This window comes from Balearica regulorum, chromosome 1 (genome assembly GCF_011004875.1).
Source record: "Balearica regulorum gibbericeps isolate bBalReg1 chromosome 1, bBalReg1.pri, whole genome shotgun sequence".
NCBI lineage: Eukaryota > Metazoa > Chordata > Aves > Gruiformes > Gruidae > Balearica > Balearica regulorum.
Genome location: NC_046184.1, coordinates 96510917 through 96534750, shown reverse-complemented (window position 1 = coordinate 96534750; position 23834 = coordinate 96510917). Strand labels below are relative to the sequence as shown.

At 39.3% G+C, this 23834-nt stretch overlaps 1 protein-coding gene across 5 annotated transcripts; it reads left to right on the top strand.

Annotated features, from left to right (window-relative positions):
• Positions 1–215: 215 nt before the first annotated feature.
• On the top strand, positions 216–23389 carry CD47 (CD47 molecule). 5 transcript variants are annotated; one of them, XM_075767549.1, is made up of 12 exons: positions 480–630; positions 4227–4577; positions 5941–5988; positions 7508–7597; positions 10233–10334; positions 10714–10806; positions 11382–11477; positions 13279–13371; positions 15448–15479; positions 17822–17846; positions 18505–18532; positions 20997–23389. In XM_075767549.1, exons 1-11 carry the CDS (start codon positions 585–587, stop codon positions 18528–18530), a joined length of 1002 nt encoding a protein of 333 aa, XP_075623664.1. In that variant the 5' UTR covers positions 480–584; the 3' UTR covers positions 18531–18532; positions 20997–23389. The 5 variants fall into 5 exon arrangements, with proteins under 5 accessions (XP_075623656.1, XP_075623686.1, XP_075623679.1 ...); XM_075767541.1 differs by lacking the exon at positions 18505–18532 and having other exon boundaries at positions 216–630; XM_075767571.1 differs by lacking the exon at positions 5941–5988 and having other exon boundaries at positions 477–630.
• Positions 23390–23834: the final 445 nt, after the last annotated feature.

Sequence of the window (23834 nt, the reverse complement as noted above, 5' to 3'; positions counted from 1 at the left end):
GCCATGTTAGTCAGCCATTTCATTCAGCCGCTACTCGAAGCACAACCTTCGGCTCTGTTCACGCATGTTTGAAAAACAAAACAGATCATGACCCCAGAACGCAAGCGGTCAAGGAAGAAAAAGCCCTGATAATTACTTAAAAAGAATAAAAACCCACCAAAACCAACAACCCCCCCCCCCGAGCTTTGTTGAAGTTATTCCCGCGGGCTATTTGGATTCCCCGGGAGGGGGAAGGAAGCGGAGCCATCTCCCCGTCCGTGGCCCCAAGCCTGCCGCCGGCGGAGGGCCCCCCCGCGGCGACACCCTGCGCTTCCGGGAACTGCTAGGCGGCAGGACGGGGACCGAGGATGTCATCAGCGGCGGGCAGCCGGTTTCCTTCGTCACTGCACGGCGGAGGCAGGAAGCAGAGGCGTGCGTCACCACCCCCGCGCAAGCGGCTACAGCCAATCAGCGGCGGGAGGACGCCTCCTCCTCCCCCGGGCGCCCCGCCCCCTGTGCGGAGCCGCCCGCTCGCCCGCCCGCTGCGGCGACCAGCTCCGGAGGCCGTCGGGCTGCCTCGCCGCGCTCCTCACCGCCGCTCCGCCATGTGGCTGTTGGCCGCTTGGGTGCTGCTCAGTGCCGTGGGCGCCGGTGAGTTCTCGCCGCCCTCCTCTCTCTCTCTCTCTCTCTCTCTCTCTCTCTCGTCCTCCCGACGCCTGCGGCAGGGGCCGCGGCAGCCGGGTCCGAGACACCTTGCATCCACCCCCGCCTACCAACGGGTTGGGGTGCGGGCGTCCCGCCAGCTCCGGAAGTAGCCCGGGCGAGGCCTCGGGGGCGAAGGTGGGGGGGTGCGCGGGTGTGAGGGAAGGAGGGCAGAGCCGCCTTCCCCGGCCAGCGCAGCCGTTGGCCGTGCGGCAGAGGAAGGGGCGGGCGTCGCCCTGGCGGCGAGCCGATGGGGGATCCGACGTGGGGGGGGCCGATCCCGCGGGGCCAGCGGAGCGGCGCGGCACCTACCCGCCCTGCCGCCACCGTGGCGGAGAAGGTGCAGGTCCTTCCGCTCGGCTTGGAGGCTCATATCGCCCCTGCCCGGAGCTCCCGGCTGTCACTGGTGACCGCCGAGCAGCGACGGTGACAGCAGGCGTGTGTGGGACTGCGGACTGCTGAGGTGTAGCTCGCCATCCGTTGAAGGCGGGGGGGGTGTGGGGGTGTGTGTGTTTGTTCCAGCCCTACGCCCTACCGCTTCCCTCGTCCTCCCGGGGTTTGGGGGTGGCTTGCTTCTTGCAGAAGTTGCGGGGGAGAGGAGGGACGCCGTGACCAGCGTAAAGCTCCTCGTCTTGTTGTGCCTAGCAGCGTTAGGGCAGCTTAGCTTAACGTGCTTTCTTGAAGAAATAACGATGATCAAACTGGTCGTCTGCTGTACAGTTTCTAGTCTAGGGTTGACGACGTTTCTTGATCTTAAAAAAAGTTCGGATGTCGTTGATATGTAAATGATACCTCACAATCGAACTTCTTATTTTTCTGTGCCTCAGGAAGAAACTCCGTGGGGGAAGGGAGGGTTAAGAAAATTACAACACTTTTCACTGAGATGCAAATGCTAGATTGTTCATCTGTCAGTAAACAGCACATCTAAACCTGTGTGTTTAAAGCTAGTATCTGAATTTATGTCTGGTTTCCTGAGTTAGCTGGAGATTGGCTGAAATGCCGAGTGCCCTAGCATGTTTTGTAGTCAGTGAGAAATGCAGGTGTCCATGAGGTGCAACTACCAAGCTTAGCCAATTTTGACATAAGGGACAGTATTCCCGAATTTGCACTGCATATATCATTTGAAACAACCTTTCTGTGGCAGCTTCACAACTGCATATTCTTCAGAAGCAGCACACACACCCCCCATATAGCTTAATGTAAGGCTCTCAAATTGTCACCCTTATGTGACACCTCTGATACGATAATCCGTGAGAAAGTTTGAGGCTAGTAGCCCACCTCGTAGTCTGCTGCTTGCAGGATTTGGGAACTGTTGCTGAAGGGTTCTGATGACTTCCTCGTACCACAAGAAGAACGTTGGAAGTTGATTGTGGGAAAATATCATCTGTAGTAAGCAGTCAAATTTGCAGAGGACAAAACCCACAGATATTTGTCTGTTGCTTCTCTTGGTGTCTGTCTGCAACCTGCTCGTTATTTCCCCAGCACTCTGCTGGTGGAGCAGTTCACATGAGTACTTCTTAATTGGCTTCAGGCAAAATATGCCAGCTCTCATAGTCTACAGAAGAGCAAACCGGTGGAATCGGTAATTCCCAGCTCCCTGCCATTCTGTGCTAATACTAGTGGGAAAATCACGATCAATTTGTTTTAATTCCTTCAAGATAGTTGTTTTTATTTGCTTTGGTAAATATTTGGAAGTATAGCTGCTTCCTTTAGTTGAAAATCACCTTTCTCAGTGATGGAGTCAGCAGAGAATAAATTCTTTCTGCAAAGTGTAAACGTGCTAGCTCTGAATGAAGAAAAAAAAAACCAGAAAAAAACCAAAAAAGGAAACCCAACAATCCCATACTCAGAAACCCTCTGTCATGAGGTACTGTTAAAATAAAACAGATGGTTTTGGGATGGTTTCTCTTTGTTCTGCTTTTGTTACTTTTATTTTTTGAGGTAGTTTAAAAAATGCAACACAGTAAACCAGAAAATAATTATTTCTTCAATGTTAAGTGCCGTCATGCATAATGCATATTTAGTCAGTTTATAATAAGCTTTTGATATTCAGTAGTAATCCAGTGACTTGTGTGAGAAAATTAAACCAGTGTTTCAAGGACTGTTGCTTTGAAATAATTGAGCTACTGCAAATACTGACACAACTTCTATTGATCTTTTTTCCCCTTTTTTTTTTTCCTTCTTCCTCCCTTTCCCCTAATTGAATTTAGTCATCAAATACATACTACAATTTTGAGCTGGTTTAGGCATGTGAGTACCAGTAGTTCCTCTGAAGTCACTGGAGCTACTCCAGTTTCTAAGTCCGTGTGCTTACAGTATTGGGGGTTGTGGTCTTATTTTACAGTACATATCTTTTCCCATATTTGGTTTTGTCAGGTGGATATAGTCACGCCTTTTGAATGACTAATGCCACTGGGACTTTGGGGAGCAAGGACTATTAGAACAGCTATTAAACTAAGTTAAAATTTCACAGAAAATACAGAATTCAAAACCTTCATGTTTTGCAGTCAAGTTAGTGTAATTAACCTCTTTCTTCTGGTTCCTGGTGTAATTTAAATACTGATGTTGTAATTTTTGGTATTCTCAAGAACTGATGAATGGGTCTTCGTTTCAGATATAATCTCAACATAGGATTTAGGTCTTTCTTGAAACAGTGTTCAGTCAGTACTACTGTTTTAGAACTGTGATTCAATGTGGGAGAGAAATGGTAAACCCCAGTAATGATAGTACAGTCCTGTGTGATGGTGGTGGTTTTTCATTACCTGCATTGAGTGCTATTGTTAGTGGCGTTAATCACAATGATTTATAATACAGGACATTTGTTGTTACGAATTCTCCATTTTCAATTCTGTTGTATGTACAGTGAAATACTAAGTAATAATCTTATTTAGTGTGTGCTATTGTGTGTGCACCTCTTCCATCGGAAGGGTAAAGAGAGAATTTGCAAGAAACAATCTAAAGCCATGGACATGTGGCTCCACCTTCAGAGATAAGAAGGAACAAATGACAAACCTTCATTGACTAAGCTGCCCTGCCTGCCTTTTCTCAGAAGTGTAGAAGTAGAATTTTTTCTCCTCCGTGTCCTTAACGAAGTGTAAGGGATGCCTGTGTGGAACTGATGCCTGGACTTCTGTTTTTAGATACCTGTGTAATCAGCAGCAAAAATTTGAGCGTCAGTGGGACAACCTGTGGTTAATGTTATATATATACTTTGCAGAAACCAGGCCTTAATGCAGTATTTCTGCATATGGCATTCTAGAGGAAGTGTCCAAGTAAGTGGCAGCCCAAAGTTTTATTACTTTTGTGGTTATGGTATGTATACATTAAATGAATGTGAGAATGGCTATGTCTGTGTAGAGGGGCTGTAGTAGAATGATAATAATGCCTTTTTCCTTCTTTTATTACTCCCTTAAAGCATGGTTCTCTTTTTGAGGTTTTACAGGAGAGTTTGTTTTGTTTTCCCAAGTCACATGTTGTAATTCTTTTTTCTTTCTTATATATTAAGAAATAATTCTGAATGTGTCAATTTTCATTTTTCTTTATAGGTTCTGCCCAGTTGATATTTAGTGGGACAAATGTTGTTGAAAAAACTGACTGTAATAAAACTGTCATTTTACCTTGCCATGTGACTAATCTAAAGGAGAACAATATAAATGTCATGTTTGTTACGTGGAAAAAACAAGGAAATAGAATTTTTTCTTTCAATGGAGCAAACCAGAAGTTTCTCAGAGATCCAACAGTTCCATCAGCTAACTTAGTATCTCAAGCAGATTTACCCAAGGGTGTTGCCTCTCTAATGCTTAACAGTGCAGAAGCAGATGTTGGAAATTACAGTTGTGAAGTAACAGAATCAAACAGAGAAGGAGAAACAAGAGTTGAACTTAGAAACGGCTCAGGTGAGTTGCCTACCATTGTTTTAGAACCTTTTGAGAGAGAAAAGCAAAATCTTATGGGAAAGAGAAAAATAATAAATACAACAGTGTATTACTTTAAATTGAAGATACAAAAAAATACCCAGGCTTTCTAACTTGGACACCAATGAGTTATTTTGGATTAAGTTATAGGGAAGTGCTTCTATGGGAAAGATCTGAACATGTTTTTGCATTCTATAATAATGTCTGAAGATCACTAATATAGCAAAATCTATGCTTTCCCACATCTTTTATAGTTGGTGATATTTTCAGCACCCTCTTGTTATTGCATTACATACTGAGTCATATTCCTAATATCTTTGTGATACTGAGATGTATACATCCATCACAGTGGCTGCAGAGATCTTTTATTTGAAGAATTACATCTTGCAATCTTTAGCTATGCTGGAAAAATTACAGATAGAACTAATAGAAGTTCTGTATAAGAGCTCTAAAACTTGATCTGAAGGTATGCAGTTTTCCAGTGAGACTGAAAACGCTACTACTAGATGGTGTCTTGTTACAGTTGTCTAGTATTAAGTGTTGTCTTCAGAAGACGATATTAAACTAAAATAATGGTGACTAAGTGATGAATTTCTCATTTAGTGAGCCATTTTACTGTATCTTGTCAGACAGAGCCCACGTGCTCTAGCACCTTAGCTATTGAATAATGGAATCTGCTGTACATGTGCAGTCTGTCTGGTGTTCTGCAGAAGTGACAGTTTCACTGAACGTATGTGTGCATTGTTTATCTGCTCAGCACAGGAGATTTGCTTCTTGCTTCTGGAAAACTTCTCAGAAGCATTCAATATGTTACATATGCGTAGCACTTGGAGTTGTACCTGTGCACTGTAGAATTGTCCTAGGATGTTTTTGGTATTAGTTTTTTGCATTTGTCGTTAAAATGTTTATGAAGCTCAAACAGATGTTACTTGTGTCCTGCTGCAAACATCCGTGTCATTCACAGTTGGGTCTAATTATTGAGTTAACCGTGTATACTGCAAAACAAATGTGATTCTAAAATGGATTGAGAGGGGCACAGCCACTGAAAGAGTGAGGATGCTACAAAATCATTTGGTTCTTAGAACACTGCAAAAACAAGGGAAGAGATACAGGCAGTGTGTTTCCTTCTCTTATAGCGTCTTCCTTACTCAACCTTTTTGAACTGTTTTTGCCATTCAGCGTTAAGCTCTAGAAGAGGAAACAAGGCTTGACAATGTAGTAGAGTCAAGTCCCATTTGCAAGTTACATTGTTTAATTTTTACTTTTTCTGTGTTGAAAATTTTGAAAGCAGTATAAAGACTACAAAGCAGGAAACTGATGTGATTTTTCTAATTTCATTTTCTAGTTGTCAGTTGCGGCGAGGAATATACCCCAACACCAAAGGAAAGATGTGGTTGGTGAAGAATTTATAGTTGCGAGGTCACATTAGGTTTGAGAGTATATGCTAGAAAATATAAAACTTAGTCTTATCTTTGAGGGCTTAGCTGAAGGTAAAATAGTTGCTTGTTCTCTCTTTAAATTCTTCTGCGTATTTTTTTTATTGTTTATTCCTTAGTGTTCTAGAGAGACTCTTGAGATAATGAGCTAATAGAAGAAAGTGTAGCAAATGAGTTTTGAAAAGGGTTAGTGAGTAATGGAAATACTGTACCAGTCTTCACTCTGTCATTTCTGAGCAATGAATTCATGCTGTCACTACTAATATGTTGCCATTGATGCTTTTACAAAGATTATCTTATAAAAGCCAACTAGTCTCCATCTCACTTTACAGAATTCATGGATTCTCATAGGAAGTGGGTAGCAGAGTGAACAAGACTTACATGCTAGTGCCCTTGTCTTTGAGCACACTTTCCCCCTTCCTCCATTTCTCTGCTTTTAGTATATTTTGTGATTGCCTTGTATTTATGTTGTAACCACAGTATCTTCTTATGTGACCCCTTGCGGGGGGCGGGGGGGGGAAGAGGGGAATTGGTGAATTTAACTGTCCTCAAGGTATTTCCTTAGCATTGAGAGTTGTGAGATATTGCTACTTAATTCTGTGTTTCTGGAGCTGCAGATACAGCTTTTAAATATGGAGAGTAAGTGCAAGGAGTATGCATCTAAATGAAGATTAGAAATTTCTTTGGAAGCAAGTGTGCAGGCAGAGAAACAGTGGCAAGTATAATGTAAGAAATGGAGACTTTGGATTCCACGGACTGAGTCAAAATGAAGTTATGAGCAGAGATGCAAGAATCAACTGCATTTTCTAGTTCAGTGGAGATATTTTCAGAATTTTATGTTGGAAGGTGGCTTACATGGTCTTACAGCACGAGTGACTGAACAGCCTAAGGCATCCAAGATGCAGGGAGGAAAAAAGCTAAATGGATGATAGTGGGAAGACATAAAGGAAAATGTGTGATTTCTAAAATTAGCAAAGCAGTGTTTCCTTCTCATTTATGTTAGCTCCTGTATTCCTTATTACACATCTGGACTTCTTCAGGAATTACAGCAGATGGAGGTAAAATAGAATAGCTAGGGAAGCATCAAATTGGACTTTTCAAATCTTGCCCAACTTCCCTGCTTAGCCTAAATACACCACTTTTCTGATCTACCGTGCTGTTTGTAGTTCCACAAGCTAATTGGCACGTACTGCCAGACAACAGCTTAAGCATATCCTCTGCTGCAGTGAAGATTAAGACTTCCAGTTTGGAAAACGTTAGGGTAACTAGAAATACTGAAAAACTAGGTTGTCACACACAAGATCAGAGTGAAAAACACATAGGTAGAAGTCATAGCTTTCTTAGCCTATTATAACTCTTAATGTTAACCGTGAGCGTTGAGCAATCTAGAGCATAGCCTAAAAGGAGCAATACATGTAAAGCTAATAACCTCAGGTTTTGTTTGTTTCCTACCATTTTTCTTTTTTTATTCTCTAGGATCATGGTTTCTTCTAGCGGAAAGGGCTGTCATCATAGTGTTGCTGTTCTCAGTTGTTGTTTTGTGTGCGGCTCAGTTCATTGTTATCAGTAAGTATTGATCTTTAATTCTTTGCAATTACTGATTTGTCCTAAAATCACTTGCATGTAAAATGAAAGACAGTGCTTACATCTAAAAGATGTCTGGTAGAATTGATCCAGGTAATACACAGAGGTACGTCTGCTTTGTCCAATAAGTTGGTGTTTGGTTTGCTCTGGAATCCTCTCCTGACCATCCACATTGTGTTATGTTCATTTCTGGGCTACCTTTTGGCATGAATCAGCTAACACCACAAGAGAGTTCCTAATAAGGACTGTTACTTAAAGGCTTGGTTAATAAGAGCACCCAAAGCTACACTCTTGTGCCACATAATCTTCCATTTTCTTTTCAGTGAAGGATACGTTCAGGACATGTAACATACATTTTTGGCATCAAGCTATGAAAACACTGGTCTGACATAGTATTTGCAGAGTTTGGGGCATTTGAACTGGGGAAAAAAAAAAAAAAGACCTCATCAAAAAGATGTGTGTTTTGGGGCTTCAGCATGCCACATAGTGCCCCAGTCATGCAGTATGAACGCAGGCAGTCTGTTGTAGGGAGTCTAGCCGTAAGCGGTGGGATCTGGGCCGGTTTGCTCTATTGGCTCGGAGGCCAGGGTTTGCCTCCTGGGGTTAAGATTTTTAGCAACTGTATGTCTTCATAGATAAAGGTATGATGTGCAGCCTAAAGGGTCTGTGTTTAGAGCTAGTCTGCCACGCAGTGATGTTTCTGCTGCCAGTGCTGTTGCAAATGGTGAGCTTTTTGGCATATGTGTAATTTTCGTGAGGTGTAATAGATAATGTGTGCTGTCATTGGTTAGAACAAGGAAGCTTTTCTTCACTGTTGGTTCACTGTGACATTATTGGACCATTAGAAACAGGAACATGTTTCATTTTTGGTCATAAAATCAATATTAGACAAAGATGGTGCTCTCTCCTTAATGTAAAATTGTTCACTAGTCTTTTAGCACTGGCTGAGTTAAAATTCAACACCAACATCAATGGTTTTGTTAAATGTTTTCAGAGGTTGTACATTCACTAGTGTCAGACATTCAGACATATTCTTTATACACTGGTGTCCAACATATATGGAGTATAGAGTGTGCTTTATGTCCTAGTCTTCCAGATGATTCCTTGTGGTTCAATTTGTTACATCAATCTTTGGGGGTTTTTTTAGCCTTTTTCAGTGTGTAGACTTCTAAAAAATAAAAAATAATTCTGCTTAGTTGAATTCATAAGATGTAGAAAGCAAGCACACTCGGTGTGATTTATAGTAATCACACATATATTCAGCCATCTATATGTAATTTCCTTTATCACCTTTTCATGAACCTTTGAAAGCGGTATGTGACTCCTCAAAGGTCTATCCATGGTTAGAGGTTGAAAACAATTATATGGGTTACATTCCTGATCTTCATTATTGTTTATAATGGTTTAGGAGTCTCTGATTTGTTCTGATGTGTTCAGGAATTGTCATTGCCTTCCATTCATAGCAAAACTTTAATGTTTTTAGTATTTTGATAGGAGAGTAATTATTGTCATGAAATAAGCATGGATGTATCTATGGAGAGCCACTACCGTTTACAGGACTAAGTTGAGCCTACTTGGATTTTATTGCATCTGTGCACTTCATTGCGAGGTTTATGACCTCTCTGGGGAAAAGTAATCATGCTGCCTCTAATTTAATAAATATGGGTGTACTTACTGTTTGGTTTTGTTGTATTTTTTCCTTTATTTTTCCCTGGTTTAGTTAGCCTGTGAATCCAGCAATGCTACAGTATACCTTTAAATAGTTTGTTAAACTGGGCTTGATTTTTCTGTGTAGCACTTGGGAATATATGTTTTCTTGGTTTTGTGTTTTATGCGGGGGTTGGGTTTTTTGGTTTGGTTTTTTCGGCGTGGCTTTTTTGGGGGGTTTTTTTGCTTACAGGATTGGCTTTTAGGATTTAATTATAGCATATCCATTACTTATTTTTGCCTTTGTGTCTTGCTTTCCTTATTTAGCATATTTATAATGTGAAAAAATGTTAATTTCCAGTACAGATATGCAGGAAGTTTTTTCTATTATTACTATTCCAAATAAGTTTTTGGTTTGAATTACAGTTGTTTTTGGGAGTATGACTAAGGTCCTGTCTGTTAGACAGTGTGAATATCATGAAAGATGGAGTTTTGATTACGAGAGAGTATTCTGTAACCCTTCCATAAATAGGATACTATTAACGATTTTGTCATATGTACCCTCTTTCTAGAAGAGAAATAAAACTGGAATTTCTAAATCCCTGTCTGACGCTCACCTGAGTAACAAATTCACTGTAACATTATTTAAATGTCAGTAGTGCATCAACTTGAATTAACCTATACCATGTCCCAAAGTTATTTTGATAACGTATCACCTGAATTGTATAGAAGGTGGAATTCAGAATTTGACTAAAACACCAGTGCCAGGTTTTATTTATCTGAGTAAGCCATATTAACTATATCTAACAATGAAAACAAATGAAATCTTGATAATATTTATAGTTCTAATTTTTTAGGAGTTTGCTGCTTTGTTTAGGATAACAGTTCTTATCATAAAATCTGTGTATTTTAGTGAGAGAATCTGTATGTCTGATTGTTTTTCTGTCTGTATCTTTGTTTTATCTTTAAGCATTAAAATACGAAATTGTACCTCAGAAGAAAGTGGGCATTATTGTACCAGTTATCATCTTCACAGTTGCTGCTGTTGTAGGCACTGTTCTTTTTGTCCAAGGTAAGTGTATTAAAATTGCCTGCCTAGTTGAAGAGAATAAGAGCACAAATGAATCTCCTCCATGCAGTAGTATGCCAGTTAGTACCACATGTTAATTGCCATCTACTAATTTTAAAATAGAAAAATTTATAGAATACAACAAAACCAGTCTTGTGGTTGTCAAGCCCTCAGATGATCATAGGGAGATACAGACTCCAAATTTATTTTCTTTCCTGGTGCCTTGAGTGAATATTAGGGGCTAGGAAGTGCTTCTGGTGCTTCAGTGGGACTTTTTCTGGACCCTAAAAAGTTTATGATACTAATGATTTAATTTTGTTGCTTTGTGCTTTATTCCAATCAAGGATTTCTGTTTTACTAATTTCCATACAAATGTTTGCAGATGGCTATTCTGCACAGAATCAAGCCGGTCTTGGCCTAATTGTAGTCCCTGCTGTGATTTTCGTACCACTTCAATACTTTATATTTGGATTGAGTGAGTATTTTTTTAATTCACTAGCTCAAGAACATACTGATAGTAAAACTCAGGTGCGCACCCCTCCTCCCCCCAAATCTACATACTGTGGGGGGTTTTTTTGGTTGGATTTTTTTTTGTGGGGGTTTCTTTTTTTTTTTAATAAATAGGTGCTACCATAGCATGCTGGGTTGCTGACCTTCATAGTATCTTGAAACAAAGTGTTTAACCTGTGTTTGGTTAAGTTGCTTCAGGGAAGAACTATCAGTTACCTGCTTGAAAAATGAGATTTAGGGTAGGACATTTGAGTGATTCCTGTTCTTCCTCCCTGTGTCTTGGGATCGGGGCAGATAACTAAGTCACAGAATGTGTGTGATTATGTTTTTCTACATATGATTTATTTATAATTATGCATAAATATATTTGTGTTTGTATACATACAGGAGCCCTGAGTGACTTGCATAGCTGTTTTGTTATCATGCTGGCTGGTCGAGCTTGGAATGTAGAAGAATTGGTTTTCTAGCTTTATGTGAATGATCTACCTTTTATATCTCTCTTAAAAATGACAATTTTGTTTCTTTTTCTGTCTTTCCCAGTTTTTGATAGTCTATCACAAGCAATGCTTGCTCTGATAGGTTTGCACGTTCTTGGTTATATAATTGCTGTGGTTGGTTTCGCACTGTGTGTCTCAGGTAAGCAATTTATCTTCTGTAAAAGTGTCTTTTTACTTTTGTCTGTACTTGATGTTTGTTTATTTGTAGCATCAAAATGCTGTGAAAATGGCTTCACTAGATTGACTGTTAGCAAGTCAGTTCTGTAAACGTACTTTGGGAGTACTGTGTTAATGCTCTCTTAATCTGGTGAAAGAAGAATAGCCCAAAGGTAGTATTACGTATATCAGTTTCATTAGTATGACTATATCCAGCATGACTGCATTATATGAGCAGTTGCTTTAAAAAGTTAATTGTTTGAATTTTGCAACAGGTGATGCCCTAAAGAGTCACCTAAACCCAACGTTGACCTTTATTGCTGTTATCATTTCTGAGGCCTAGGATATTTAGAAACTAAACTAGAGTCATAATAATTTTCTCATGTTCAACAAATATATCAGAAATTCCTTGTTAATGTCCGCTTGTATGTGAGTGATAAGTGAGTCACTGGGAAGTGAATACCATTGAAACATCCTAAGGCGGCAAATGCAGAGACAGTAAACTTGGAAACATTCTTGGACTATTTTAAGTCTGGTTATGGCTGGCATTCCTTTTCAGCACTGAAAAACAGTCACTGTGGTAAAGAAACTTCAACTAAACGCCGCACACAGCGGTACCCCTTATCCCTGCCTCTAACCCTCCCTTTATCCCATGCTTACCTTCCTCTCCCACCACCAGAAAACCCCACAGCAGAGGAAAGGGTGAATTTAGGGACTTGGCATCCTTGGCAGTATATTTAGTAGTAGAATACATACTCATGTTCGTTGGAAGAACTTTATAACCCTGACTTACTGTTTCTTAGAGACATTGTTCATTTTAATCATTTATTTGCTTGGGGATTTAAGAAAAACTATTTCTCCTTGAAGTGTTTTCTAAAGGTTTGTCTAATCTGAGTGAAATGATAGACCTTTCAGTGGAGTTGTGTTTTGAGTTTTATGCTTATTGTTTAGTATTTACAGAAGTATTTGTAAGGGGCATCTAAGTGTTGTCAAATGTAATAGCAAAATAAACTGATGGGAGATTTCTGGTAAAGCATTAATCCTCTAGAGTAATCCAGAATGGAAGGTATTTTTGTTATGTTGTAAATGGAAAGTCTCCCTAGTTTTTCAGGGTGACCTTTTTCACAGGTCATATAAGGTAGATGTTATCTGTATCTCTGGAAGTTTAGCTTAAAGCATCAGTAAAAATAGCTCATCCTAGGTTGAGCTCCCAGGTAGTTTCAATGACTTCAAGACCCTGGAAACAAGGATCAGAGAACAAGGAGTTTCTGTAGTAAACTATAGTTAGGTTGTAATAGCCAGTTTCTACTCTGTGATATCCCGGAGAATTCCTGTTATCTGTGGTAGATTCGCCTCAGAACTACCCTCATATTCTTCTCCCTTCTTCCCTTTTTTTTTTAACCCTGTTTTATCAGTAACAGTATTGTATTCTGTAATCTAATGCATTTATAGTTCAAATATTTGGGACTGAAGATGTAAGTTTAAATTTAAAATACAATTAATGAAAGAATGTTGTCAGTCGCAGTGAATGACAGCAGAATAGCTACACTGTAGTAGAATAGTACAGCTAAACAGGATAAATTGGTAAATGCCTGTGTATCATTAAAGAATGTATACAGGAAAAGAAAGATGCAGAGGTAGTTTGAGGATAGCTTTGAAAGAGAAATTAATCACTTCTGGTTTTAATCAGGCTTATTTATTTTAGTATTCAGTTATATCCGAAAAGAAAAGTTTGTGCTTTTACTCATGTCAGGTGATAGTTTCTTTTATCGTGTTTTTAACAGCCTGTCCTCCGTTACATGGATCTGTTGTGATTGCTGGCTTAGCTATTATGGCTATTGCAAATTCGTTTAGTCTGGCTTACGTGTTTATTATGGGTAAGTAGCACCTAATATTCTGCATTTTTTTCTTTAGCACTTAAATATTCAGAAAAACAGTTTTCTCTGCTGTGCTTTTCTGAGGTAGATGCAGCTTACTTGAACATAAGGTGTGATTTCACAATTACATAGTTTAAAAATTACTGAAAAGTTTGTATATATTGGCTTTGTTTCATAGAGCCTGCAGGGAATTTTGAATAAAGAAATTCGTAGCTTATAATAAACTGTCTTGAGATCAACGCAGCCAGGTTTTTTAAGTAAGACTGTTTCAACCATAGGATGGATGTTGCTGTTTAAGCTCTGCATTTACACAGTTGGCTAGCTGAAGCCTAAAACAAAGAGAGCAAAAGGATTTCAAGGATTCTACAGAGCTGGTTATGGGATGGTGCAGACAAAAGCTTATAAAAATGTTAATTTAAAGAAGCAAAATCTGCTGTTGGGGTTTAGCCCCAGCTGGCAAATAGACAGCACACAGCTGCTTGCTCACTTCCCCTCTGCCACGCTCCCAGCCCCACCTGGTGGGATGAGGGAGAGAGTCAGAAGGGTAAAAAGGAGAAAACTCATGGGTGAGAAATAGGGAAAGCAAGAGCCATGCACACAAGCAAAGCAGAACAAGGAATTCGTTCACCACTTCCCATGGACAGGCAGATGTTCAGCCATCTCCAAGAAAGCAGGGCTCCATCACACCTAACAGTTACTGGGGAAGACAAAACACCATCACTGACCATTCCCCACTTCCTCCTTCTTCCCCCAGCTTTTATATGCTGAGCACGATCCCATATGGTATGGAATATCCCTTTGGTCGGTTGGGGTCAGCAGTCCCAGCTGTGTCCCCTCCCAACTCCTTGTGCACCCCCAGCCTGCTCGCTGGTGGGGTGGGGTGAGGAGCAGCAAAGGCCTTGGCTCTGTGCAAGCACTGCTCAGCACTAATGAAAACATTTTTGTTATCAACACTGTTTTCAGCACAAATCCAAACCATAGCCCCATACAGTCTGTAATGAAGAAAATTAACTCTATCCAGCCAAACCCAGCACATCTGCTAGTGATTTCCACTGGTTAAAGGTAGCTTAAAATAAGAGCAATTTGAGCACACCCCTTCAGTTTTAGTGAATCCTGTTTTTTCTTACGCTTAATTTTAAAAGCCAGGCACAAAGAATAGCAATACTTTGTTCTGGAAACTGCTCTGTTTACTAGATCTCAAAATCATGAGAGATTTAAAGGTATAAAAGCCAGTCAGGCCTGCTAAATAAGCAAAAAACATAGCAATGCTGTGTGATTGGAATGCTGGCACACCACAGCATAACATTATGTGGACTTCACAGTTCGGGTCTGAGAGCAGAGTGACTTTGTTTCAAGCTGTGCATGGAGACTCTTCAAACAGCTTGTTAGTTTGGACTCAGAACCATGCCATTGAGGATATATTGCTTCCAGACTCAAGCTGATGTGTATACAGCCAGTGCAGTCCCTAGTCTGCACTGAAGTATGCAGTCTTCTAGGTTTAGTATGCGTGGGCATGGTGAGAAGTAATAGACCCTGAGACAGGGAGGATTCCATTAGAGCAGAAGTTAAGGCAGAATGCCTGTTATTTGATATCTGAGATAGATGAAGATGAGTCAGAAATGTGACAGGTGAAGCAAGCCGTTTAACAATGATAAAATTAATTTTTATTGCCTTTGGGCTACTCGTATATACAACTTTGATGCTGTGTGCTAGTGATCTGCATAAATACTGCATTTGTAGTTTGTACTGGCTAAAGAAGTCAAATGTGGCTGTTGGGGTTGATTCCAGCATACCAAAATAAGTACAAAGAATAGTGTGTAGCGTAGTTCATTTTTAGAGCTGAATGCATGGGTGAGACAATTCACAAGACTGTATGTGATAAGATTATTCAGTTCCTGAACAGAAGAGTGCTTAGAAGCTTTAAGAATTTGCAGAACATCATAGTAGTTTTGGATAGGGGAAGCTTCAATTTTGTGTGTTGCTACTCTGTTCCAAGTTTTAACAGTAGGTATTTTTATTTTGTTGATCATGACATTTATTCATCTGCCTGGTCACTTTTTTTTGTAATTATTTTAGGTTCCAGAATGAAAGATCATCATCGTCCAGGGGTAAGCTTAAAATTAATAAATTTGGGGTGACTAGATGGCTCAGGGGATTGTAGTGAGATACTGAACCTTTCTTCACTAGTTCGAATTCAGACCAGGTTGGTAGCAAGCAAAAGTTCTGGCTGTGTAACAGATGTCTAATGTTGAGTGAGTTGGTGGTCTTCATTGTCCCTATTGAGTGTGTCTATAGTACTGTAATTGCCACCCTTACCTAAGGGCGACTCTGACTGTTGTGCCCAAATGGAGTTTCATGGGCTGTCACAAAAAAGTGGTGGATGTGAGGGGAAGTTCTGTGTTCTTTTACAATGCACTCTTTCATATGAATTTATAAAGACCTTTTGCTCAGCTTAATGAAAAATGCTTTTTCATTAAGGTGAATACAGAATACTGTTGGATTTTTTTTTTATCGAGGTGACCTATAACAAAGACTCAGGGTTTGGTTTTTTTTGCCTATGGTCTTTCACACCAGAACCCTTTAATATTCTCTTGAATTCCCAACCATACAGGTGCTATAGCCTTGATCTTTTTTTCTTATTTTCCTATAATGCCCCTTAATTTGATGAGACTATCTGAAAGCAGAGTTTCTGTCGTTAGGTCACACAGAACAAATGGAAAGACACTTTGGTTTTTTTAAAGAAGGATTTTTAGTCAGTTTTTTCGAATTCTAGAGTAATCATTCCTAAAATAGTAATTTTCATAGACTTACACAGTGCCTTCTAGTGATCCATGAATGTGAACTGCCTGATTTCTGGAATTTTGCAGAAGCAAGTAAAGAGGCACAGCTGTAAAATACCAGTAAAATTTCCCTGTAGCAGGGGAGCATGGCAAATACTAAGTCATCCCATTTCTTGGCTGGCAGACGTCATCTGAGACATGTTTCCAGGTCCCCTCTTCGGTCTACAGCCTGAGACTCAGCTGTTTAAGAAAGATGGTTTCTAACAGTGGGGCAGGAGAGCTGACTGCAGTTAGGACAATAAAGAGTTTAATTTTTCTTTTCCCCTTTGCTTTTTCTTATCCATTTTCATTTTAAGGAATAATGTTTCAGAGGTCCCTTATGGAAGGAATATTAGTGCATGGAGTGTAAAGAAAAATTAAAAAGAGGAGGTTCATGAAGTTCATTATGTTATAAAAATGAGCTGAAGTATATCACAGATACGCTTCTTTCAGAATGTAATCTTGCCTTTATCAAACATGCTCATGTTTACTTGTAGAATGGAAGCAAAAAGGGCAAAAGGAGATTTTTTTTTTTTAAAACTTCATTTTTTGTTTTGAATAAACTTTGAAATAGAAACCAACATGCTAAATACCATCCTTTGCGGAACTCCGTTCTCTTTATGAGCTGTTCTCTTCACGAGGTGCTTTTACACTGCAGCGAGGATTTGACGAATAAAGAGATAGCCACAGTTATGTGGTAGTGAACACCATGTTACTCTCTGAATTGGAGACAGGAATGAAATCAAATAAATTTTTAATACTTAGAGGTCATTGGAAATCTTGACCACTAAAAATAGGGTTTTTATAGCTGCAGTTAGTGTAGGGAGGAATTCAGGTGACAATAATTTGTGCTCGTGAACTTAAGGAAGTTACAGAAAGACCTAGTGGAAAATTGTGTTAGTATGTTGCTCATTTCAGTCAAGGGCTGTTCAGCATTTGTTGCTGTATTTTGAAACAATAAATAGATGTGAAGTAATTTTGAAAATACACTTTGATTCTGTGTAATCTAAAGACTGTGGAAAACTAAATATTGGTGAAGTGCTTAATTTTGACACTGGGGCACACTTACAAAATGATGCTTGATATTTTCTTGAGTCTGAGAGGGGAAAGGGTGTACATTTTGAAATCTGCCATCTTAACCAATTACTGATTTTTATTTTTTTTTTAAAACACTTCTGTAGATTGCATGTGTTGTTTCTGATGACTGTCTACCAGACTAAATGCACAACTGTGGTGTATTTCCTTTTGAGGACATTACACTTGATTGCTTGGCTACTATTTTTTTTCTTTTTAGTCATTTATTACTAACTGCTTTATTACTAACCATTGATGAAATCACAAAAATAATCAGTTAGATTTTAGAGCTTAAAAGTAGTGTCTGCATGCCTTTTGCTGCCACCTAGGGGTATTTCATCTGAGAAAAAAATTACAGTGGGGAAAAATCTGGAGAATGCTGTTTTTGATGTAAAAATTTCAGAACTCTAGTAGGTAATTTTATTAATGTTCAGCTTTCTTCATTTTTGTAGAATCACTACTTACTGTATATGTCAATTAGAGTAATTTAACTGTGGCGAGCCAAAAGTAAACATGAAGGCTTTTTATACATATATATATTTTTAAATGTTTTGCAGAAAGCTGTAGAAGAACCACTAAATGGTAGGTGATATTCAAGGTTTATCTTCTAATTAAGTGATTAATTATGGAAAAAGGTTAAAAAAAATTGTAGTTCTCAATACAACACCACTGGGATGGCAGATTGGTATGTCAGTTTATGTGGCTCTGTGAGTCAGTAAGAGTTGTTTCATCTCTCGATGAAATTATGCCTGCAGCTCCAGACCCCCTGTTCTGCGCTACTGTGATTGCTAGCCAGTGGCATTGTTTGACTGTTTTAGGACAAATCTAGTATCTCAGGATATTATATCCACCCTCTTCGCTTTACAAAAAGACCAACCTGTAAGAGGAAAAAAGGGGACAAGTCTTGAAAATTTATTTTAATTCTTATTTGAGCATTTATCTTGGTGGAGTACTTAGGATGATAGCAAAATCTAACCTTGTCGCTCCATTCTTTTGGTATTTCTTTGGGTTGGGGAAACTCTACCATGGTGTTGGGATACTCTGATAGTGTGTAAGATGTGAGAAAGGGATGACTGACATTTTCTCTTTTTTTTTTTTTTTTTTTTGCTATTCTGTTCACTAATTGGCATGCCAAGTAGTAGCAAGTTCTAACCCAAATTTTAGAATTAATCTAAATATTAATTATGAAGCATTTCTTGCTGTTTGGCTCATTACTAATCCATTTGCTTGGCTTTTAAAGATGCAAAAGGAGTGATGTTAGAATGATGGTAAGTCCAAATACATCTCCAGATATTTATTTTAATTGACATGTATTGGGAATTTTGATGTTTAGGGTTACGCAGTGCTAATATGATGAAACTTGGAGGACAAGTTTCAATACAGGTGCTGTTCTTACTCAAATTATATTTCATTGAAAAGAAAGAATACCTGTTTTCTGTAACATACATAGGGGAAGAATGTGTATTTTTCACCAGCAAAGAGGATGAATCAGTGAGAGAGAACTATTGAATAGTATGTTTCTGGTCAGATGTGGCAAGTCAAAATAGTTTGTATGCTTCCTTTATGCTTAGATAGTATATAAGATGCATGGATTGTTTCCTTGCTGGTGGGTGGTTGTATTTGGTTTTGGGGGTGTTTTTTTGTTGTTCTTAATGCAACTAAGCTGTGTTTAATTGGTGATCTCCTGTAGAAGTTCACTGAAAAGTGGTTTAAAAGTAGACTTTCTCTCCCCCTCCACCTTTTAGATGTTATTTCAATTCTTTGGGTTTTGTTAGATTGTTTGAATTCCAATTAGATTTCACTCAGTTTATTGTTTTTCAAGGTGAAGTAGTAGTGTTCAAAAATGAATGGAACTGAAACAGATCTTAATAAAATTTAAGAACTGCTTAAAAAACATCAACTTACTTTTGACAAACTTGAATTTTGAACTTTAAGATATTAAAAGTGCACTGTGGTTTCTGCCCGTTGATTATATTCAATGATTAAAGGTCTACCAGATATTGTAAAGGAAGATGTATGTTGTAGTGTCCTGGCCTAACTTAGGATTCCTTCCAATTTGAAATGTTCTCAATGCTGGGATTGGTACTTTTTGATGTTATAATAGCCTCTAAGGTTGCAACACCGACTACATGTGAATAGACTCCTCCTAATTTATAATAAGCCATGAAATGGGAGGGACTGTATTAACTTGGCCCAAAATTCTCAAACTGGTAGGAAAGTGGGTAGCCAAGATACTTGGTTCCTGTAGTTCATACCCATCAGAAGAGTAACAGTGTTTGCCTGGCCAGATTGCTCTCATTGAAGAGCCTAAATTCTAGATTAGATGCTCAGGTTTGAAAATGAAAACAGGTTTTTATTGATTCTTTTCTGTTCAGAAGCTGTACTTCCCTTTCATGGGAGTAGGATAAAAGAGCACGTGTTGATGCTATTTGTACTTCTGTTTTTTCTTGGAAACTGAGCAAGCCTGTCATGGGGTATCACTAGACCCTTAGCCTGGTACTCTTGCGTCAAAATACAACATTTTGCTAACGTTAACATTAGTTAGGATAAAGAGTAAGGTCACTCTAAATATGTTAATTTACTTACCGTGCCACTTCCAGAAGGCATGAACTGACACTGTGACAATAAATGAGGTACTAGTTAGCCCAAATTGGAAAAACCTATATCAATTGATTGTAAAAACAGACTTCCTTACAAATACCACCTACTGCTAGGTTTATGTTACTTACGACAACTACGTAATTCATCCAAATATGCCATGGGATTATTTTCTAAACCAATAGCAATACAAGCATTTTTGCAGTACAAAGGACAACTGCATCGGTGTCTCCTAAATGCATTGATAAAATGTATACCAGTTCGTATAAGCTAAAGTAGGAGGACTGGATGGTAGGTCCTGCTTCAGAAGTGGCTACTGCTTGTTCTTGAAGGCAGTGATTTGAGATCAGGAAACAAATAGGTATTTGCCAGTCTGTTGCATTCAAAACTGACCAAAGGGAGATAAGGGTGGGATTGATACAGCTACCACATGCTGCTGAAGGGCAAGGTAGTTTTGCTTGCAGATCCGCTTTTAAGTTGACTGTTTCTTCTTGGGTCTCATTGAGGCTTATAAAAACCTGCCTCCTCTTCTAGTGCTGAGGCAGAGCTTCCAAAACCAAAGAAATTGCTAATTATCCATTTCATTTTGACTTTCAGGGTAGGATTAGAAGTCCATCTGCTTTTTCTGCCCTGAAAGATGGCTCCTAAAAATAACAGAAGGTTTTACAGATAGATGGCAGACTCTGACTCGCAAGCTGGAGGCAGGAACTTTTTGAGCCCTACCTGCTCTCTAACTTAACCTTCCCTTGAAAGTTCACACACACACACTGAAGGGAGGATGAGTCAGATGCTGAAGCAGACTGGCTTACAAAATGGCATGTGAAAGTAAACCAGCGTTAGGAGTAGATAGGACAGGTCAGACAGTTAAGTCTGGGAGCCACTACAGCTTACGCCATTCCATGAGTCGGAGCTCCAAGACAGTGTCCATTTTTCTGCTGTGGAGAGGCTGAAGCATCAGTTGCTGTTAGTACCACTCTTTTCCATTACTTGAGTGCTAAACATGCTTTTTATTTCACAGTTTGAAATAAAAAGTCATTTTTTTTAAGCTGTAACTTGGGTTGGCAGCACAAAATGTTGCTGCTCTTTCCGAATTATCTTATCTTGTCTTTTTTTTTTTTTTTTTTTAATTCCCAGAACTGCGGGGGCATGTGATATGTGAAAAGTACACCGTTGTTGATACACCGTGGCCTTGAAGATGCACTACTCAGAAGAAATTCAGGAAACTAGTTGTTTTGCATGTGTGGCAAAAGTGCTTTTGATATAAATGATGTCATTTTATAGTCACAGCAGCTGTAGCGAGGAACGTGTGTGTTTGCCCACATGTGATCTTTATTTTCTTTTGTTATGGTATATATGGTATAGTTGAGGGTGAGAATATAAAAAGCACTGTTTGCCCACTACAGGGTCTCCCTGCGGTAATCCTTAGTGGTATTACTTTCAAAAACTATCATTTGTCACTGCTTTGATAATGGGCCTGCTCAGCCCAAAGATTGCAATACCATTTAGACTTGTTTTCTTTATATGTGTGCATGGGCAAGGTATGGTCATATGTCTATGATACAAGCAGGAAGTAGAGATTGTACAAATACATCTTCTCTGACATTCAGCAAAACTTTCATGAAAAAAATAAAATTATTATACACAAAGTTGCATAAGTACAAAGTTTATTCCCAGCTCTCCTTATGTTAACTGAGTTCTCCTAATTCCATGAAACAGTAGTATTCCTCTCTATGGACAGTAGCCATGTATGCTCTGGTGGCCGATGTTTTAGTCCAGTGAGAGAGCTGTTCGTGCCTCCTCTATATTCTTTGAGAAACTGCTCAGCTGTTGGAGCCTAATTCAGCGCTGGAATTATGGAGCACAGCAGCTAGTAATTTTCATGCTGAATGTGGTTCTTGTGTATGTTCATGTGCAGTGCGTGGTACTGGAAGCAATTTCAGGCTTTCTTAACTCAGTGAATTTGTAAAACTCATGGATGCTCCATAAAAATAGGAGTTGTCCTATTTAGTGTATTTTTGACAGTTTCCAAATCTGTTTCCTTGAATGGAAAAAGGAGCCATTTCATTTCTGACCCAAGTTTGTGATGCTGCCCATTGCATCACAAATACATAAAATAGAAAGTAAGTAGGAGTAGGTGATGAGAAGTAAGGAGGCTCAGTTTCTGTATATACGTAAGTGGTACAGTTAAAAATCAATTTTCTAGGACTTGCACATTCCATGAGATTTTACCATGTTTTACAACTGTTTTGAGAGTTGTTCCAGTATAGTTGGTTTCTCTTGGACTTCATGTATACTTTGTAGAAATCTTGACACTGTCTCCTATTCGTACTAAGGTAATGCATTTCAAAGGCACACATGTTTTTCTCCTTCTAACAGTTTAAAACTTTGTTTGGAAAGCTGTTGCCAAGCAGTAATGTAATAAAATCCATGGTTTTAAAAATTCTAAGTAATTTGTCACGTCTCAGAGTTGGATGTTATAAGCTAAGGTTCATATCCATGTTGTGGGTGCATTTTGCAGAGAGTCAGGTCTCTACGTGTTGAGCTCCAAGTCTTGTTGCAGACACCTTGCATCAAGAATTCAACAAAATAAAACTGCGGTACCTGATTTTACAATATTTACTTATAAATGGTCCTCTTGCTAGGGCCGCAGGATTGAACCGCTTAAAGCAACCCATGGTCCAACCCTTGCTAAAGTCAGTGGACCTGGCCACAGTGAAGAGGGTTATTAATGTGGTAAAACATTTAAGAAGTACGTATGGTTTACACTTATTTTCATACCTTCAGGTTTGTCAGTAGGAGTAGTCATATATGATTTGAGCTCCTATATATGAATCTCGATACAGGTTTTTCCATAATCACAGCAATCTCTACCTAAAGATGGGAGATTACTCACCATTAACAATTCAGTGTAAGGATTTACCTGATAAAGTACCATGCAGAGCTCCCTATTTATAACTGGTCGTGCCCTCTGGCAAGTTGAAAGTTGAGCAGTTGAGGGATAAAAACCAAACCAACTGGAATTCTGTTGAGGTATTCTGCCTTATAAAAAACATTACGTATAATAGCTTTATGTTAACTTTTGGAAAGCAAACTGCAGTAGAACCCTTTTGTGTTGCTGTGGGACGAGGCCGAGGGGTTAGCAGCCATTGCTGAGACCTGAGGAGCTCGGTGGCCATGTGCAGGCTCCAGAATCAATTGCCCCAGCCATGGGAGAGCCCACGGTCCTGCAGCTGCGTTGAGGGCTCGGCTCTGGATTTCTCGTAGGTACAAATTTACAAGCGAGAGTTTAAAAAGTCATTGATACACCCAGCCCTTTCCCACCAGTAATTCAAAACCAAAGTTGTTCATAACTGTATGCTTCCATTTGTGTGTGTGTGCATATATGTGTAAATATAAAGATAGAGACATTTTAAATATCTATAAATCTACAGTCTTTACCCAAGAAAATGTTTTTATTTATGCAACATGAAACAATTTTGTAAATACTGTGCTAATATACTGAAAAAATAAAGTAATTTTAAGTTGTTTTTGTGAGAGATTTTCTTGTTGCTATCACATTGAACTTCTGTAACTGCTTCTATAGATTCATAGCATAGCTGCTCTTCTCCCTGCCTTTACACCCTCTCCCCCCACATTACTTACTGGGTATAGAGGGAAGTTCTCAGTGTTACTTAGGCTGCTGCTGCTGGTTTTGGTTGGGAGATCTTGGTGTTTCTCCTTAGAAAGGTCATCCTGGTGGGGAAGAAAGTATGCAGATTGCTCTCTAGTCACTTTAATCGGGCTGACTGACTTCAGCCATCAAATGTTGTCACCCGAATATGCTGTGGGAGGAAATACGAGCTGAGGAATAATAAGCTCTTGGTGTAACTTCAAAAGCACAGCAGAGCAGCGCACACTTCTAGTTAGTCTTCACAATGCTGAAGTGACATTTCTGTGAGAAGATAATTTCTTGTGTTACTGCTAAAGCACTCC